The following is a 19,868-nucleotide window of genomic DNA, read 5'->3' as shown; positions in this document are numbered from 1 at the left end:
CACTGTAAAGGTGGAAGCTTTCAGGGAAATAAGAAAGGAAATCTATCACGAGAACAAAATGAAGTTGGAAAATTAAGAGTGAGGGTTTTTGGACCTAAAAGTATTCATAATAGTCAAAAGATCTTCTTACTGAACAGATTTTGTGCTAAAATGTAATAAGAGTTTAATGGGATTGTTTTTAGAAAGGTTCTGCTACTGTACATATTTAAAAATACACTGATGCTTACGGTAGAAAAAAGTATAATACTCTTAATATTCAGAATTATGGGGATATCTAGTTTTCATAAGTTTGGTTTTAACATATACCTTTGCTTCCATATATATATATATATATATATATATATATATATATATATACACACACACACACACACACACACACACACACACGTTGGCAAGTCATCAAAAACATTCTGAAACAGACTGTTTTCATGCCATCTTTATCTACAGGAAGATCATAATACATTTCAAAAGACTTTTACAAAAATTTGCCAACATTACAGTTGTCTGTTTTCACACACGCCCAAACTAAGATGATTAGTTTACCTGAAGAATGCACATACAAACAGCAGAGTTTAAAAAGGGTTCAGGATAAGTTTTAATTTATGGGGAAAAAAAAGTGGTTGAAAAGATAAAAATACCATTTTACATGTTCCAAACAGATACCTCCTATACTCCAAGAGCTTAAAATTTGAAATAAAAAGCAAATATAGCCTGGAAGTAAGGGATAATAAAAGCACAGTGAAGTGACTATTTGAAAATGATTTGTTGATGCTTTGCTTTTACAGGTTTCTACAAAATTTGTGGGATTCTTTTATTTTTTAATTTTGTATGATTATTATATAGAATGTATTGTGGAATAGGGTGAGGATGGAAGGGATAAATGTAAGGGAAATTACAGAGCAAAGTGATATTCAAATAAGTGAGAGAAGAAAGAAATGCAACTCGGGCGCAAATGGTGCAAGGTTCAAGTCACAAGATGCTCTTGAAAAGGGATTTTTTAATTTAAAATGTTTTTATGATGTATGACCTCTCCATAAATGAAGTGCAAAAATATAATAATCAGAATCTGCATTGTGAAAGTACTAACTATAACTAAAATTGATTTACTGGTGTATAATATCAACATTTTTAGTTGAAAATTCTAAATTAAACAATTACTGACTGCATGTATTAAAAGTTTTTTTAAAAATATACTGTGCTGTAAAAGCATCACTACACAAATCCAGGAAAAAAATATTGTAGGTGTCTAGAGTAAAATAATGGTAGGTACAAAGATAGTTTTCATTCCTTCACAAGTACTGTGCATTAGGAAAACATGTTTGATGTTCTGCACAAAATCCACATGGCTAACAACCATAACACTTTTCAAGAACTTACCTTTTTTTTGTCCCTCATTGAGCCCTTTCCTCGGACCATTATTTTGCATCCTGTTTCTGCTTCAAGCTGTTTAGCTGTTAGTCCTCTGGGCCCAAGGATTCTTCCAACAAAATTAAACTGAAACAGAAAGGGCAGCGGGGGGTTAATCTCTCTAAAACACAGTAATCAAAGTTATTAAAAAAAAAATAAAAAAAGAAGTACCTATAACTAAAACAAACACCTCTTTAAAAGCTTCCAGTAAATCCCTAACAAAAAACATGAGATAAAAGGGCTAGCATTTGTGGATTTAACAAAGAAGATTTTTGTCTGATCATGAGGCTGAAAAGCAATTTCAGATTTTTTTCAAGCTAATTTTCAGTTTACCAATTTATCTATAGCAGGGGTTGTCACCCTACACCATGGGGTGCCGAAAGTGGCATAGGCAGCATGTGTGGTGCGCAGCAGATCAGGGAGGAGCAAGGCAGCACAGCAGCAAATATGGCAGGAAGCAGCTCTGGCAGGGAGCACAGGGCAGAGAAAGAGCAGCAGGGAAAACAGGGCAGGGGGCAGAAAGCAAAGCAACAGATCGGGAAGGGGAAAGAGATTGGAGCAGGACTCTGGGAGGGTGCAGAGCTTAATTTGTTGTATGCCTGTCCAAAAGGTTGGGTCACACTGATCTCTAGAAACCCTCATTCTACAATGCCTTTTCATCTCCACTTACTAAACATGTACATATCAAGATTGTACGGACTGACCTATTTCTGTGTTGAAGTTGCAAATGGAAGTCACAAACTGCTTCTGAATAATCTTTGCATTTTTTCAAACAATACAAATAAACAAGGTGTAGCAGATATATGAAAACATTTAAACCAGCACTAGTTACCAGAATGAGACTAAATTAACATGGAGTTAAGGAAGTTAACAATATTTTAACATGAATACAGGTATACTATAATGATCTTAAAACAAAAAAAAATAAAAATAAAAATGCTGAACATTGAATTCAAAGGAATCTTAAACATATGACAAGGGAATGTCAACAAGACTTAAACTTTCCCTGCAGCTAAACAATAAAACTCACAATTATGATTACCATATTCTCTCACATACCACATACCATATAAAAAACGTACTTTTCGGGAAGGCTGAGTAAAGAAAAAACAAGGTTTTGTCACAACTTTGGCTGCATATACAGCAGGGACAAAGCTTACTCACCCTCCCTTTCCTGATCAAACAAGCAAAAGCTACAAGTTTTAACTCTGTCACAACTAAATCAGCAGCAGCTTTTGGCTACTCAGCCAAAAGCTGAAAATGTAGTTGCTCCTGAAGACTGGACTCCACAGGCAGATCTAGGGTTTTGAAAGGAGCTAAAGAGCACTTTGCAAGATTGTGAAATAAGAGGCCAGGAGCAGGTAAACTGCAAATTATTCAGAAGAATTGCAAGGAAAGGATAGCTTGATTTGCAAACACCATTCAAAAGGAGAGTGCATCATAAACACCTGAGTATTGAGTGAAGAGCAATTAGCAGGAATCAGGTAGATTATGAGCCACAAAAAAAAAACAACAACTTCTCCTTAAGCACTGCCTAAATAAAATGCCACTGCTACTATTCTAGGTAAAAAATCAGCTTCCCCAGTTAAGACATGCCCCAAGCTCCATGTCTCAAAATGCTCATATTTGTCATAAAAATAAAGACCACAAACAATTAAGAAATCGAAGATCATGGAGCACAAGTGTAATGAACACGCCATTAAAAATTCTCAAACGGACCACCATATTTCACTACTGAAATGTATTTAAGGAGGACATCCTCACAGAATTTCTGATAGGTGAAAAAGATATACACAACTGTAATTAAATTAGAACCCAAAACATTCCAAGCTCTTGGACAAATGATGTAAAGCACTAAACCAATGCATACAGAAGCAGTGGAGCTCCAGGACACCTACATTACAGACCTGAGTAAAAAAGCTGATCAAGTGTTCCCACACTTGGTTACTACCGTCACTTCTGCCATATTTTCCAGCTGTTTCCCATAACAGACTAACATAACCTCAATGCTGGCTAGATTAAGTTGAAGCTAATTTGCCTTCCTTCAAACCCAAAGCTCAGCAAGAAACTTGGAAAGCCAATTACCTCAACCACCCAAGTTATACAACACAGAAAATAGTTAAGAAGCAACAATGTGCTGAAGATGTTGCAATCCATACATACTGTTACCACTAACAGTCTTAGTTTATGCATTTAACTGAAAGCAACAACAGCACACAGGGTACATGATGTAACATAAGGGGCATATCATTATCCAACACCACCTCTGGACCATCTATCATTACTTGCAGGTATGACTGCACCTTATAATGCCAATAAGATATGACTCACTTAAAGGAAAACACTTGCTAAAATTCTGAAAGTAAACAATTTAGAGGAAAACAATCACAAAACTAAAATTCACAATTCAAAGGAAAGACAAGGAAAAAAAGCAATACAGCAGGAGAATGGATTTCAAAAAGCAAACTTCAACAAACTTCATGATTAGGAAGAAAGCACTAATGAGAGAAAAGGAGGGTAGGACATTTAGCAGTTTCTAGAAGAGACTATGGCCTATTTTACACTACACAGTTTTGCTCTCAGAAATCAAGCATTAAGTTTGCAAGGACAGTAACTAACCCTCGTAAAAGTATGGGAAAAAAGATCACTGATCACCTATGAAAATTTTGGTTTAGGTGACTTTTCTTGTCTCACGCTGGGGCTCTAGGGCACATGCACAGAATCCAGTTCTTAACAGATGCACTGAAATGCCTTAACTACACCAAACCATCCTCTCTCTTTCTGTTGTCCTCCAACACACTCACTATAAACTTTTCTTTTTCTGCAATAATTGAAGCTGGGGGCCTGTGGATGAGCTACTCAATGGAAAAGATACTTTGCTAGTATATACTTTGTCAGTGGATTTCATATTTATTTGCTAAACAACATAGGGTTTGCAAGTTCAACTATGGGAGGATGGGGGATTGTTCTTTAATGACTACAAATACTTCTGTATTTCCCCAGAAGATCCTGTCGCTCTTCTGCTCCCGCTTGCCTAGAATTATCTTGGGCATCTCATTCTTCTGAGTAAGTGAAGTTACTTCTTCCTTTTCCAAAATGTCTAGGTACCAGGAGGTATTCTGAGTATGGAGATAATTCCTCTGCTCTCAGTTCTGGTATCCAGCACCACAGCAGCTCAGAAAAGAATTCTGCTCAGAGATGGCCTGGAACATATGTGAGTTTTGTGGGACTGAAATATTCTGTGTGGAATATTTAGACATTTTGACACTAAGCTCTAGAAACCACTGCTGAATGTGTACAAATTGCATTTTTCAGAGGCCTACAGGTCTGCCAAACTTCATGAAGATGCTAACTTCACCACACCCACCTAGTTAAATTTCAAATCATGGAGAGTCTGAATATGCTTAAGCTTCCAAAAGATACAGGTTTTTTGTTTCGTTTTGGACATGGGCAAATTATGTTCCACTAACTTCTCTCTCTAAAAACAGTAGAACCATTTAAATGTCCAAGAAAATACATCCAGAGGCAGGCACCTAGCACAGTTCAACCTAAACAGTTAAAGATGACGAAGTGAAAAGCAATGGAATACAGGTTTTTATAACACAGACCATTCGGCAACCTTCATTTTTGGCATTGCTACCTGCTTAACTGAAAGTAAGCTATAATGCTAATAAGTTCTCACTAAAATGGTTGTGTCTTAATGCCACAAAAATCCCATCTAGGAATGTTTGATGGATTATTCATCACTTTGCAATGTTGATGAAATATACAAGGAAGAGATGCAAGGTTTGGTAACCGCATGTAGAAAAAAATTCTCCTGAAATATAAGATATTGTTCAAATCATTACTCTTTGGTGAGTAACTCATTGTAAATAGTAGAGCTATGGCTGTTAGATAATCCTGAATTACTTGCTTTCACATGCAATACTTACAGCAGAGCAATTTATGTACTTAATTAAAATGGATCTATTTAAATGGTTTATAAGGTGAGATTAGATTACTATTAGAAGAACAAAGATGGCAGTGTGGGGGGCTTTCGTAGACTAAATGAAGATGTCTGGCCATAGGCAGACTTTGAGATATAGTGCTGAACTTGCCAACGGCATTCAGTGACCAACTCTGGCAGACTAATTTAAAAGACTAAACTGATCTATGGGGTAGTTGGTTGTAGCCATGTTGGTTTAAAGACACAGGCAGACAAGGTTATTTGGGTAAATGTGCTATTTTTTTTCCAGGCCAACTAAATAGTTGGAACAAATGTTCTTTGCAAGCTTTTGAGCACAAACCCTTCTTCAGGCATAAGGAGGGTTTGCTGGTCTACCGCACTGCTATCAGAGGCATGATCACATGCACACACATGCGCAGATACATATGCATATACATGCCCCTCTCCTCACTGAAACTATCTTTCCATGCACTTGATATTTAGAAACTAATCCATTTAAACTATGAGAACTGAAGAAGCATGTTAACTTTTGTGAAAGTTTTGATTTTTCATATTCCCATATAAAACATTTGATTGGGGCTTCAGTTTTTGAAGCAGACAATTCAAAATAGTGTAACCTTATAAAACCCTTTGACGTGACATTAAACATAAGAATTGTAATTCCTAACCAGATGAAAATAAAGAGTTTAAAATGGATGAGATTCTATTTTACTTAGGGTGCTTTCTACCACTGAGATTTTCCTGTTTGTTTAAGCCTTGTTATATAAGAAATGAATAGCCACCTCTACCATACCTACAACTTCATCACCAGGGATCCAAGTTCTCCGTTCACTGCAGAAGAAAACACAATTTCTCCTTTAACAGAGAAAAACATAGATTTTCTTTCTCCTTTAAAGGAGGAAAATGAAGAAAACTGCAGATTTCCCCTTGTAGGCTGGAACTCTGCTAGCCTGCAAGGAGCTGTTCTGGGCCAGGGGGAGCATGATCAGAGACAGGGGGTGCCACATTCATGTGTGCGTACACATACACATGGCAGCCAAGCAGTAGTGGAAAGCAGCTCCCACAGCACCCTCCAGGTAAGTATGCAAGTGAGGGAGCACAGGCAACACAGCAGAAGTGGGCAGGGGGGGCAAGACAATGCAGAAGGGAGGCACGTGCCCCCCTGAGATGTCTGTGCCCACACTGGGGGGCTGGGGGGGCTGTGGTGAGGGGTAACAGCATGGGCAGGGGCAGAGCACTAGCATAACAGATTTGCTCAGGGCCACAAAAGCAAAAGGGGGAGTGGGGGGGAGAGAAGAGATGGAACACAACAGCTCCAGCTGGACCCACATCCTGGTGAATGAAGGGGGTAGGGGGAGCTCTGATTTCCTATAATAAAAAAAATCAAAATCAAATGCCAAAATATATTTAGAATTTATTTTATTATAATTATTGAAGCACTGCTAGGCTTCCAAACTGCTGTAAAATTGTAAATATATCAATAAAAGATTGCGTTCAATTGATAGATATCTATAGATAGATATAGGCGTTTCATTTTAATTGCAGAAAAAAAATGGAGTAGGGGGTTAATTAGAGAATTGAGATTTTTAAACAGAGAAAACCAGGATCCCAGCATCACTGAAGCTTTCATGGACCTCGAGAAGTATTATTGTAGCTAAAAAAATGCAAATACAATCAATTCACAATCTAAGAAATCTATACCCATTATTTAGTCTCAATTAATATATATGCTGTTACTATCTGAAAATAATTTAACAAAAACCTGCAGACACAAGAAGGGTAAAGTGAAACTACAGTCAGCAAAAATAGATGAAGTAAGCATTCATTTGACCTCTTTGTTGCCTAGGGTCTCCTCATTGAAACACAAGAGTTAAGGTCTAAGTACACATGTGTTACATATTAATAGCATGGATAACTACTTCTTCCTCAATTATGCCTTACCTAATGAGGTATCAGAGCTGAATGAAAACTATGAATAAGTTACCTGCTGAAGTCATCAATAAACTGAAGGTACTCAAATAGCTGAACCCATTTGCCAGCTAAATTAATACTTCAAATACTAAATAAATACTGTTCACAGAAAAAAAGGAAATTGCTTAAAAGTATATCTGTTCTAGTAAATACAGGGTATATTTACAAGTGGGTTTTACTGCAGAGTTGAACAATTTGTTAAGCATCACCATTTATGTGTGCGCTGATATTAGGGTGCTGTAAATTAACTAACTCCGCCATAAAATAGTACTATTGTTGACAGTACTACCTTACAGCGGAGTAGGAAACTCCACCAAAAAACAGGTGTAAATGGTGATGGGGGCTGCCTGGGGCACAAGGATGCTAAAGTGTGGGGAAGAGGGAGTGGGGGAGGGCACCCCTGTGCCCCAGCCAGCCCCTCTGCTGCCCGACACAGCCCTCAGAACCTGGGGGTGACCACCTGAGCCTTCCGTCAGCCTGGGGCTACTCCATCCAAGTTCAAAAGTGCTGCTGTCCCAGCCTCACATGCAGACACTGTGCCCAGGAGCAGTTAACTCCAGCGCAAACTGCTCCAGAGTTTATCACGCCACACTACTTTCACATGTAGATGCACCCAGTTTACTAAAACTGGTTTCACCTCTTGTAACTTGATTTGTTTTCAATATATAGCTTAATTTTACAGTAAAGGTGGACTTTTATTTTATTTTTATTTATTTTACAACTTCAGCTATAGTTAGGAATATTCTCAGGAAGATACAGCCAAATAACATTCTATCCTGATAAGGGGAGAGATCCATTGATTTCTCATTAGAAAAACTGACCACTTAGAAAATTTAATAAAACAATGGCAAAGAATGATGTTTTGTTAATATAAAAATCTTCCATTTAAGTTTAAAATTCAAATGAATGGAATTTTGTGAATCTGTGGTAACATCATCATATGCAAGGGAATCAATATCTAGTAAATAAAATGTGTAATTTTTCTTCTTGTTTTAAATATTCCATTGCAAGCTGTGAATTAATTTTGAGAAGTTTGTTAGGTTCTTTTTTCTTCCCATTTTGGATTTTCCACAGGAAATTGCCTACCCTACAACTGTGTAATTTTATATGCAAAAAGGTATTCTTTGAGGCCACTCAAAGAATGCTATTTTATTAGCAGCTTCCCATGCCATGCCCCCAAACAGCCTCTGCCTGCAACACCACTAGCAGTCGAGAGGAATTCCCTCAACAGTACAGACAACAGTAACTTCGCCCTCAGAACAAAGTATGTGAACATTAACGGTGCTACTAATGCACTATAGTATGGACCTATGAAGATTACAATGGTTAAAAACAAATGTATGCACACAAGTGGAATTTGGAATACTAACTGTGCATACCATATGATATGATAGAAGTGCCTTCGGAAGCAAAGGCTCCTATAGATGTACAAGGAGCCTGCTCCAGCGCGCTGCAAATCAGTGTCCACACGCTGAAAAAAAAATGGTGGTGAGGTGTTCTGAAATAAAATACGTTCGACGAGCTTTCATTCAAAGCATCCCACCACCATTTTTTCAGTGTAGGGATGCCGATACAGATGATATGTGGGCGCTTTTAATAAGAGCAGCTCACTAATTAAAGTACCTGGCACTGCGCCCCAGAACACGTGTAAAAATGCCGAATGATGCCTCAATGTGTTTTACGGTGTAATATATGGACATTAAGATTACTTCAGCTGGAGATTTACTTGAGTGGCACATTGATGCTAATTATGAATTGCTATTAAAAATCTTAACTGTAGCAAAACAAGTTTGCTTGGTGTAATATAAAATCACTACCTCAAAAATGACAACAATAACCAAATTATGGGAAAACATAATTTGGCTGCTTCCATTCAAATATATTAATTTATTATTTATTTAGAAAAATATACATAAGGGAGATATTCCAAAATTTAAAAAAAGTTAATTTTCCCTTTGTTGACTGATGAATCCTATAAATCTACACAAAGTTTAGAGGTAATACTGTGGATAGTAACACTTCTATTAAGATCTTATTTTTGCAGAAGCTTTTTAAAGCTGAAACAATATTTAAAGATGCATCACAAATTGTATACACTACAAATCCAGTACTGTACAATATAAACTGCATATGGAACAAAGCATTTTATTATACCAATTTACTAGCCCTGAAAGTTAAAAGGATCAAGTCCGCTGCCAAATCTACTACTTGTGTTATTTTTTTCTTGCTTAATACAGCTTCTTGCTCAACAAAAAGGGGAGAGGAGGGAGAGGAGAAAGATAACTTCTGGTTTCAAATTCAGAAAAGTTACTGCCTTACGAGTAACACAGATCTAAACTCAAATAAAAAGAAATAGGGAAAAGCTGATTTGCAGATGGAGGTAAATTTTGTCTATGCTATTCATCCTTTACTACCTTTATCAGGGACATTTTCTCAGGGAACGAGAAGCGATTCATCAGGATTGGCATACATTATTACTACTGTAGCCCAATTGATTTCATTTCCCCACACACCAAATCCGAGATCCTTCTTCCATCCACAAACTAAGACATTCATATTTTAGTTGCTGTTCTGCTATTAACAGAGGGTTATATTTTTCTCCCATTTGTGGATCACAGGCAGACTGGACACGGTCTTGTGCCGCTAAATGACTACATTCATTTACAGAGTAACGTCAAAATTAAGCATTAATTTCTGGGATGTTCCAAGCCTTTATCATACAAGATTAATATCCTCACCAGAAAAGGGAGATAAATGGATGCTTGTTTCTCTCCTACTCATTCAATTGGCCATGTTAACTGGTTTTCCATAGCTGATGTTAATAGAGAATACCCACTGGCCATGGCAATCCTCTCAGAAAGCTGAAGAAGAGGCAGCAATTTCCCACTGCTCCCTCTACCTAAATTAGTTGAGAGCTATTTCTCCACTCATCTCGTCTCTTTACAGGAAACAGCTCAAAAGATTACTAATGGAAAGACTGCTTGAGCAGCAACCAAGTAAACTGGGGATCTTAAGTTCATTACTAAAGTTGAGTTTACGTCACGGAAAGCCACAGCCTCCAAAATGTCAATCCCTTGGGCAGTTTCATCAGACAGACTGCAGGTTAGCTGCTGTAATTTGTAAAGGTTATGCATAGGATGCAGGTGTCCCCTCTGCACCCCTTCTGAAGTGGAGCCAGTATCAAAGACCCCCAGCCACCAACCTCCCACAGGTTGACAGGGCCAGCGAATCAGTGCAAGCACCTGCTGCATAGCCACAGACACTTCCTGCACTGCTTCTCCCACTGGATTTACCTATGCCAAACTGGTTGGGAGAACTGAAGACTGCATCACCAGGGCCTCAGTTATGTCCACATGGCCATAAGTGGCACTGTGCTCCGCTGAAGCAGAGGCTGAATAAGCTCTGTGAAGAAACACTGCCATGGTTTGACTCTGTACAAGTAGGTATTTGGGGTGCACTGACCTGAAGGAATTCCAGGTCTTCTTCGTCGTCATTTCCCTGACCTACTCTTTCCATGCAAGTTCCCCTAGTTTATTAAAATTCATCCCTTGGAAAAAAACACAGTCTTAACTGCAGACCTACTCTGCTGGGTCCACCATTTATTCAGAAGTGAATCAACTCATGATTACGGTTATTTTTTATGGTGTCCTCAAAATTCTCCAAAACCAAGTTAAAATAGACTTGTGTAGACCAGGAACCATGGGGAGCACAGGCAGCAGGGATCCACCCTCTGTGTGTTGGGTGTGGGGGGAGTGGAAACGGGCACCCTGGAAGTGAAACTGACCACCCTGGAAGTGAAACTGCCAGAAGGAACTGACGCGGGGGGGGGGGGGGGGGGGGGGCAGAGGATGCTTTTCTTCCGTCTAAAAATTGGCACTGTCCTCTGGGACACCACTCAAGTCACCACTAAGTACACTGAGATCTCAGCACATCAGCCTCTTGGCTGTGTAATACCAACAGTAAAAAGCTCTTGCCTTGTTCTGCAGCACTCTGGATGACCAGGCACTTGAATGCTTATAAATTTCTCGCCACATTTCTGGGATGCTACAAATTTCCCAGAACATTTTAGCGCTGAAAATGAGCACCTGTCCATACCCCAAGCCGACACTAGTGCTTTTGTTCAGGGAAGCAGTACAGCTATGCCAGCAGAGGCCTCCTGCCAGAATACACTGCGTCTCCACTAGGGGTACTAAGATATAGCTATGCCAGCATAACTACAGAAGCAAGAACTCTTCTAGAATAGATAGACCATAAAATTAAACTAGCTTAGCAATGCAAAAGATAATTCTAATCATTTACACCAGAACTGTAAAACAGCATGGAAGAAATCTACACTGATATTGTTCACATTATTGTTCTGAGCAATACTTTCAATATGGCAACACACCCCATAAAATAATTTACAAAAATACAAATTGAGAAAATTGTGATTTCCTTCCACCACACAGGTGATCACTATTATATTTTCGCTTTTTAGAATACACCTTTATGATCTTGTAATTATAAGCTGATGCATATTATAAATTATTCTAGCACTGTGATATTATGATAAATCAAGAACATTTAAAAAGTCTCTCACTGTTTTGCCTTTAAGTCAAACAATAACTAAACCTGAATTTCTAAATGAACCTCTACTCCTTCTCAATAGCTTCTTCAGAAAAAAACTGCTGGTCTACGCAGATGAGTACAAAGTAGAGTGCACAGTGGTGAGAGAAAACCAGGAAGAGTCTATATCCCGTTTCTAATTGCTGCAGCATTCAATACTACTCCGACTGTACAAACAAAAACAAATCTGAAGTGGCTCAGTTCTAAGTAGGCACGGGTCAACTATAATTTGCAATTTATCCATTGAGAAAGAGGGCTTAACATACACGTTCCCATAGAGACTGATCTAATCTACATTTTTTCCACTTGAAACCATTCAGAAAGTGGTACAATGGTATCAGTCCTGTTCAAACTCTGAAATCACTAATACAGTCTCATGCATGTGACAAAGCTTTTTACTGTTGAATATGACTGAACTCTGGATACAACATATTTGATTGTTAAGGCTGAACTACCACAATTGTTTCACAGGGTCTAAACTGCTACACAGTGCATCCCGCAGGTGGCAGACAAGGAAATCCCAGATGTCTTACACATACGATTACTTTGAACACTTAAGTAATAAGCCAGACCAAAGAAGATTGGCTGCTAGACCTATTGCCAAACATTAGAAAAACTTAGCAGTTACAAAACGTAAAGATGATGCCAGATTGCCTCTCATACAACAATAGCTGTTGCACAGGGAAAAGGACTTGAGAATTGAAATGTGGAATATACAAAGCCTGCACCAAACTGGAGCTGTACAAACCCAATCAATGAACTTGAGAAGTACAAAGTGGGACTGTGTGGGGTATGAGAAGATGGACAGGAAGTGATGAAGAAGGTGTGAATGATTCAACAGTGTATTATAGTGTATTATAGTGGGGGAGAGAACAAGCATGACTACGGAGCAGGCTTTGCAGTGAACAAGAAAAAGCAATCTGTGATAGGATTTATACTAATTAGTAAGAGACTAATTTGAATTCTAGTGAACAGCAAGAAGACCACACACACACTAGAGGCATACAGATATATCGGTGCCATACTGGGATGCCATGTGCAGGCGCATAGCTGCAGCCTGCACACAGCAACCTGGCAGCATGTAGAACAGTGCTCAGCAGACAAGTCTGTGGAGGGGAAGGGAAAGGGGTGGGGGGGCAGACTGGGGAGCCCATAGTGAGGGAGGAAGTGGGGCAGGGGAAAAGGGGACCCCAGGGCCAGGGCAGGTCATGGAAATGGATCCATGGGAGGTTCATCCAGGGGCACTGGGGGGGAACAACTTCCTGACACTGCATGCACCTGTGAGGGAGACAGGGGGGCTGCTGGGCAGGCTGGGGATGCACAGCCAGTGCACGGTTCCTGAGGCAAAGGCAGCAGGGGGCAGAGCCCCAGCCTGCAGTCTGCCTCTGCCCCACACAAATCCGGGGGGCATATGCCCCCATGCCTCCCCCAGGGGTGCATGCAGCTGAACCCCACCCCCCGACAAGCCTCCCATGGCTCTGTCCTATGACCTTGCCTGGTCCTGGGGTCCCATTCACCCCAGCCCCTTTCCCACTCCCTCCCTTACCATGGGAGCCTTGATCTGCCATGCCTACTCCTTCCCCTCCACAGCCCTATCTGCTGGGTGCTGTTCTATATGCTGCCAGGCTGCATTACTATAGGGTTACCATATTTCCAGCTTAGGAAAAAAAAGAAAAAAAAAAAAGACAGCTCTGTGTGTGTGTGGGGGGGTGGGGGGGGTAGAGCAGTGGTCTGCCAGTGCCTTGCCCCTGCCCTTCACTCCCAAGCCACAGCTGCCCCAGCCCTGCTGCTGCTCCTCATTCCTGATTCACAGTACCCCGCATGCTCCCTCCCTAGACTCCAGACCCCACTGCAGGGAACACCCCCTCCCCAGGCTCCAAACCCCACACATCTTCACAAATTCCCCCCACACATACCAACCATACATAGTACCTGCATAATTTTGAGTTTTTCTACACAATTTTGAGTTTTTAGCTGTGCAATTAAAATTGCAGTTGCCACTAATTTTTTTTTTTTAATCGTGCAACTAATAGTGATCAAATTTTTAAATAGTTTGACAGCCCTACTTTAAACCCCTTACAGCTACAGTACAAGCATTATTAATAGATATTTTGGATAGAGTTAAATCTCAAATTCTGTTTAAGTGTTAAGTGGCAGAAGTTTAGTTCCAAATTACACCTCCTTATTGACAATACTTAAGTCCCACCCCACTCCAGTTCAAGATTCCAAACTATATGCAAATGGAACTTGTTCAGCCTATACAAAATATCACAGCGCTGAAAGCCCCTTTGTGGCTTAGGCTAGCTACAATTGTTCAAATGCATAAATCAGTACAGATCAAAAACAACTTAGCTAAGGAAAACAGAACTGTACCTTTCAATTGCTAGTCATTCACATGAAGCTGTGCCTCATTTGCACAACAGACTTCTGGAGCATCTAAAACCAGGGTCGACTCAAAACAGAATGTTAGATTTATATCCTGTTTCTGTGTTTCAGAAAATGTGCCAGAGTAGTAGCAGTGATAATCAAGATTCCACTGAAGAACTGAAAGAGGTACACAGGTCACCTGAAAAGGGTAAAGCATCTTTTTTCTTATTTACAGATCAAAAATCTTTGCCAAGAAATGTTACTGTTTTCACTCAGGAACATCCAGGATGCTTGTATAATTCTGAAACTGGCTTCAGTACCAGTTTCATGGTGGACTCAAAGCCAATGATAATAAAGTCAGGTTTCCAAAAACATTTAAAAGGAAATGCTGTTACAATCTCCATTTCAAGCACAATTTGGTGAAAAGCAGGATAATACTTTGGAACACATTCCAAGTACAATATACACACTTCAGTTAAAATATGTCACTGTGGTTTCAATTCATAGTTGAAGACAGAATTTCAATTTATTTTTATAAAAATACTAGATTCAGATATAGATTGTTAATACACTCTGAATTGCTTCCTAAGGATAAACTAGAATAAAAATAGATCTTTCAGATTTTAATCAAATGGTACAATAAATACTAGAGCAATATTACTTTAAGGTTTACACTCTTCTATCCATATATCAAAGTATTCTAAGAGACACCAAAGAATTTTTCAAGTTAATTTTACTGCTTAAGGCAATCTCTTAGAATTGCAGATTACTTAAAGTGGTTTTTGCTTTGGAAGAAAGGTCACAGGCAATTGATTCAAAAATCTTAGAAGGATTGTTTGATCACTCCATCTGTAATCTAGACTAACCAGATTATCCATGTGATCTTGATAAAATAGATTCCATTTAGCAGCAGGTGTCCCCACGCTTAAAATGCTTCTTTTCTAAATAAAAAATGCATTTAAAACACAGTTGGGATTTAGAATGAATTACTAAATCCCTTAAATCCACATTATTCACCTCTAATAACCTATGCGCTGAAGGTCTGAAAGCTTGTTTAACTGACAAACAGCTTTACAATCCCGATGTAAATGCAATGGATCAGATCCATAAAACCAAGCTAGCTTACCAGGTCAGTTTAATAATGGTAATACAATGCTTCTCTAGAGTACTATTTAAGAACAAAACAGTACCCATAAGCATACAATTCTTCCTATTTCAGTTCCTGAGTTGAATTCAGATGACATTCTCAGCATACTACTAAATTGAGACTAACAAGCAATTCTGTATGTAAGAGATTACTGTAAAATACGTTATCTTGGTAAATTAAAAGTATTCTAAAATTTAGTTTTTACATTCTATACGGCAGATGAGTCAAAGATATGGTCTGTGGGCCAGATCCAGACCATAGAGAGGATAGGGCTCCTAGAAAGCCCAAGAATTCAGGGCTGGGCCTGGTTGCTGAATTCTGATATACAGAGTCCCACTGGGGACATGCCAGGACATGCTACTGGTGGGAGGGTGAGCAACAGGTGCACTATTTCCTGTGGCTCAAGAACCTGCAGCAGTTAATAATGCTATTTGCTAGAGGTGGTTCCAGATCTAAAGGGGGGTGGGGCCAGAAGGGGTCCAACCCCTGTGCTATAGAATTTTTGAGTGGTGAAAGTCTGCATGCATAACACACCAGAATCTAAATGTTATCATCAGCCAATACCTGAATTCTTGCAAGCAGGCATCCTGTATTGACAAACAAGATTATTTTTCCAATATATCACTTAGATGTTCATTTGCCTGAATTAGTTACCAAGTAACAGTTGGCAACTAAGCACATAGAAATCGGGATCACCTAGGTCAAGGCTTCCCAACCTTTTCCTCAGCATTACCCCATTTGAATATTGGAAGGTGAACGAATAACTGCTATGCACGAGAGCTGCATATTTACAAGCAGAAAGCATATTCATTATAAATCCGTCAACATTGCCAAGAATCTTTGTGACCCCATTTTTTATTGTTGCGAGCTCAAGGCTGGGAACCACAGGCCTAGGTCAAAGTATATCATGCTTGCATCATCAACACTTTTGTATGGCAGCAAATCCTGGACCAAGTACTCTACTCAAGTAAAGTAACTCGACAGCTTTCACTTGTATTGCCTTCACCACATTCTAGGAATTTTCTGGCAGGACAAGTTGCCTAGACTGAGGTCTTGGGAAGTTCCAACAATACCAAGCATCCTTTCTGTTTTCAGTCAACATCAACTTTCACCTGTTAGTTATATGGAGAGAATGGACAATAGCCCTGTACCCAAGGAAGTTTTGTATGGGAGAACTCTTTATTGGAAGAAAACCAGATGTTCGTATCTTGGTTTCAAAGATGTTTGCAAAAGAAATATGAAGGCAATGAATAGCGAGCCAAGTGATTGGGAGAAGATTACTGAGGGTCAAAGTACTTGGAAAAAGTTTGTTAGGCACAGTATGAAGCCTTCTGAGGAAGAAGAGCCCAACATGCAGAGGAAGAAAAAAAAAAAAAATCAGAACCCTGCACCACATTCAGACTGTTAGATTCAAACTTGACGTGTGGCAAGTCTGCCCGTCACACAAGAACTGAGGTCTACAGCCATGCTCACAAATGTTTAATGAGCTGATGCGTCAATTGGCATAAACCTACTGTCTTGTGAGACAAATGTCTATAGCATGAGTGCCTAGGGTTCCGAGACAAAAAATGAATCAAGTCAATCCCTCAACAAATTTTTATTGCTAGTATGCAGTTTAATCCAAACCACTACCAAGCCAAACAAATCTAAGTATCAATAACACACACAGGCTTCTAAAAACATTACATCCAACATTCAATGATGACAGTTGTTCCCTTAATATGATGAATCTAATAGACAAAATTTAGGGACTGATGCCAAGAAAACTACCTCATGTACATTCTTAGCTTAAGTCAAAATAAAAAAACGACCAACAAAATTAGAAGACTTGCTGTTAGAATTCAGTGTTAATGTTTGATTCTATGGTTTTCTGCTAAAGCAGTGGTTTGTCAATATTTTTAGACTAAAAAGGCACCCCTCAGAAAATGCCACCTCAATTTCTGGACTTCAGAAAAATAATGAGAGAAATTCTTCTGCTGGAAAGAACACAAAAAACCACAATAGGTCAACATACTTTTGATACCATGGATTCCTATTTGAAATGTCTGGGTTTATCTTGTGACACTAATGTTTTGCCCACCTAAGGAGTGCTATTACACAGCATCCCCCACCACCCTCAAAATGATCTCATGGCACTGTAGTTAAGAATTACTGTACTAGAGAAAAGTCAGCAGAAGTCAGATAAATGCAGAGAGATGCCTGACAAAGCTGAATTAAATATTAGGTTATCTACATAAATTACTGGCCTCTACAATCAAAGTATAAACAGTACGTATCTAGAATAAGACAGCCCCAAAGATGCAGCTATCATGTATGTACACTTCTATAAAGTTGTAAGAACAATGAAGTCAAGTTTATAATAGCCTTTTCCACTACAGTTTAAATAACCATGTTTGTAGCAACCTGAAAATGTGCTAATAATTAGTTTTAAAAGGGAGCAAAGTAACATGAAAGATACCTTGTCACTACAGAAGAGTGTGGGCAAATAACAATGAACAAAAAATATAACTGACCATACACAACATACTAGCAAGCGTACAAAGTAAACAAATTCAAGATAGATCTCTCTCATCTCTTTTATTCAAGGCATGAAAGAATTTCTAGCCTGTGAGTGATCAAGTGGATTGCTGAATAAGTATATAACTACCAAAGTTAAGTTATTTTAAAACAGGTTTCTACCTCCTCTGGATATGTTAGTAGCCTTCAAAATATTATGATGTTTTGCTGTCTTAAGCTTGCTGTAAAACTGCTTTAGTGTTATTACTACAATTAGGGTGTGGACCAACATACATTTTATCCACTTGGAAAAAAAGGGAAAGGAAAACTGCCGGTCAGGGAGCATGCATTAGTTATTCTGCTTTAACTGTTATTTCTGCACGAACCTGTGGCAAAGCCAATTTGCTAAATCATCAAACTTTGGTCCCAACTGAAGCAGGGTTAAAAAGTTTGAGTGGTTCTGTTGCACACTTATTACAGAATCAATCAGCTTGTATCAGTATCCTTCGGCAGCAATACAATAGTTGCATCTGTCTATACCTGTGATTCTCAACCAGGGTGGTTAAGACCCTCAGGTGCATTTAAATCTTTTCCAGGGTCTGGTGGTCTACAGCAGAGCCCCCACCATGACAACACCCATGTTGCTTGCTCTCTTCTCTGACCCTAACCCAGAGACTTGCAACAGCCTATCTCCAGTTTCATACTGGAACTCTGAGCAATCACACAGCACAACTCCTCCTCTTCTTCCCTGCCCGTCCTTCCTGAACAGTTTGTACCCATCTATGACAGTGCTCCAGGCATGCGAGCTCCCACCAAGTCTCTGTTATTCCAATCACGTCATAGTTCCGTGACTCTGCGAGGACTTCCAACTCTTCCTGCTGGTTCCATGCATTCGTGTACAGCAGGGGTAGGCAATGTTTTTTGGCCGGAGCGCAGAAAAAAGCCACAATGCCTATCTTGGAAGGTACCGGAGTGCCGGCATGCCAGAAAAACAAAACAAGTGCAGAGGGTACATGGCAGGATGCCCTGCTTGTGCCCCTTGCCCCTCACCCAATCTCCCCTGCCTGCCCAGCCCTGCTGCCCCTTGTCCCCCACACAAAACCACTGCCCCCCAGCCCTGCTGCCCCTTGCCCCCCAGCCCAGGCTTCGTGGCTATCAGCAGCTACCCAGAGCCAGGGCCAGCTGCAGCCAGGAGGCTGCAAACAGCTGCTGCTTCTCCATTCCAGCCCCAGCCCCAACACATGCTGAGGAAAATGGCCCTGTGTGCCATGCTCGGCATGCGTGCCGGGGGTTGCCGACCCCTAGTGTGCAGGCACCCAAGTTAACTAGCTGATTGCCCTGATTTCTCAGGAAAAATTATAACAACTCCCCTGTTGCCCACGCCTGCTTTCGCTTCCTCCAGGTCACCCACTTTCCCACTTACCTCTTCCCCTACTCATCCCAGGCTCCCAGAGCTGGTGGAAGAGGCTGCAGGGAATGATCTGGCATTCAAGTCCCTGGATGAGCAGCTGCAAAAGCAGGGGTCACATTTCCTGCCCCCAGTCTATACCTGAGGGGGTGAAAGGACAAACTATGGAAAGAGCAAAGCATGGAAGAGTCCTGCCCCTGCCAAACCTCATCTGGCACCAGCCTCTGCACTAGTGGTCACTGTCACCCACCTGCTGCAGGGACAGCTGCCTCTTTCAGAGGTCTAATGGTCCAACCCCCTTCCACCACGCTTTGCAATCTGCCCTTACCACTCTGTGCACCCTGTTTTGCTCTGAGGGGTTTTACCTGCCCTACCACTCTGTGAGATCCTATTAAAGGTGTAGGCAGTGCAAGAAGGAAGGCACTGTAAGAAACAGTCTTTAAACAAGGTGCCACTAAATTCCAGGATATTATCAAGGAATGCCTTGAGTCTTAAAAGGTAGAGAATCACAGAGTTAG

The 19,868-nt window shown here is 40.0% G+C and overlaps 1 protein-coding gene across 7 annotated transcripts in view; it reads right to left on the bottom strand.

The window, feature by feature from the left end:
- The window catches only part of QKI (QKI, KH domain containing RNA binding), a 281,160-nt gene that overhangs the window by 158,219 nt on the left and 103,073 nt on the right, over positions 1 to 19,868 (bottom strand). For all 7 annotated transcript variants that reach the window (XR_009455620.1, XR_001371952.3, XM_014596742.3 and 4 more), the window contains exon 3: positions 1,381 to 1,497. Coding sequence is in view for 5 of the 7 variants with exons in the window: in XM_014596742.3 (XP_014452228.1) it covers positions 1,381 to 1,497 (117 nt within the window). In the remaining 2 variants the exon portion in view is untranslated. The remainder of the gene's footprint in view (positions 1 to 1,380; positions 1,498 to 19,868) is intronic.

Source organism: Alligator mississippiensis, chromosome 1 (assembly GCF_030867095.1).
Source record: "Alligator mississippiensis isolate rAllMis1 chromosome 1, rAllMis1, whole genome shotgun sequence".
Classification (NCBI taxonomy): domain Eukaryota; kingdom Metazoa; phylum Chordata; order Crocodylia; family Alligatoridae; genus Alligator; species Alligator mississippiensis.
Note: the sequence above shows the minus strand (reverse complement) of the source record. Positions and strands in the feature narration are given on the sequence as shown.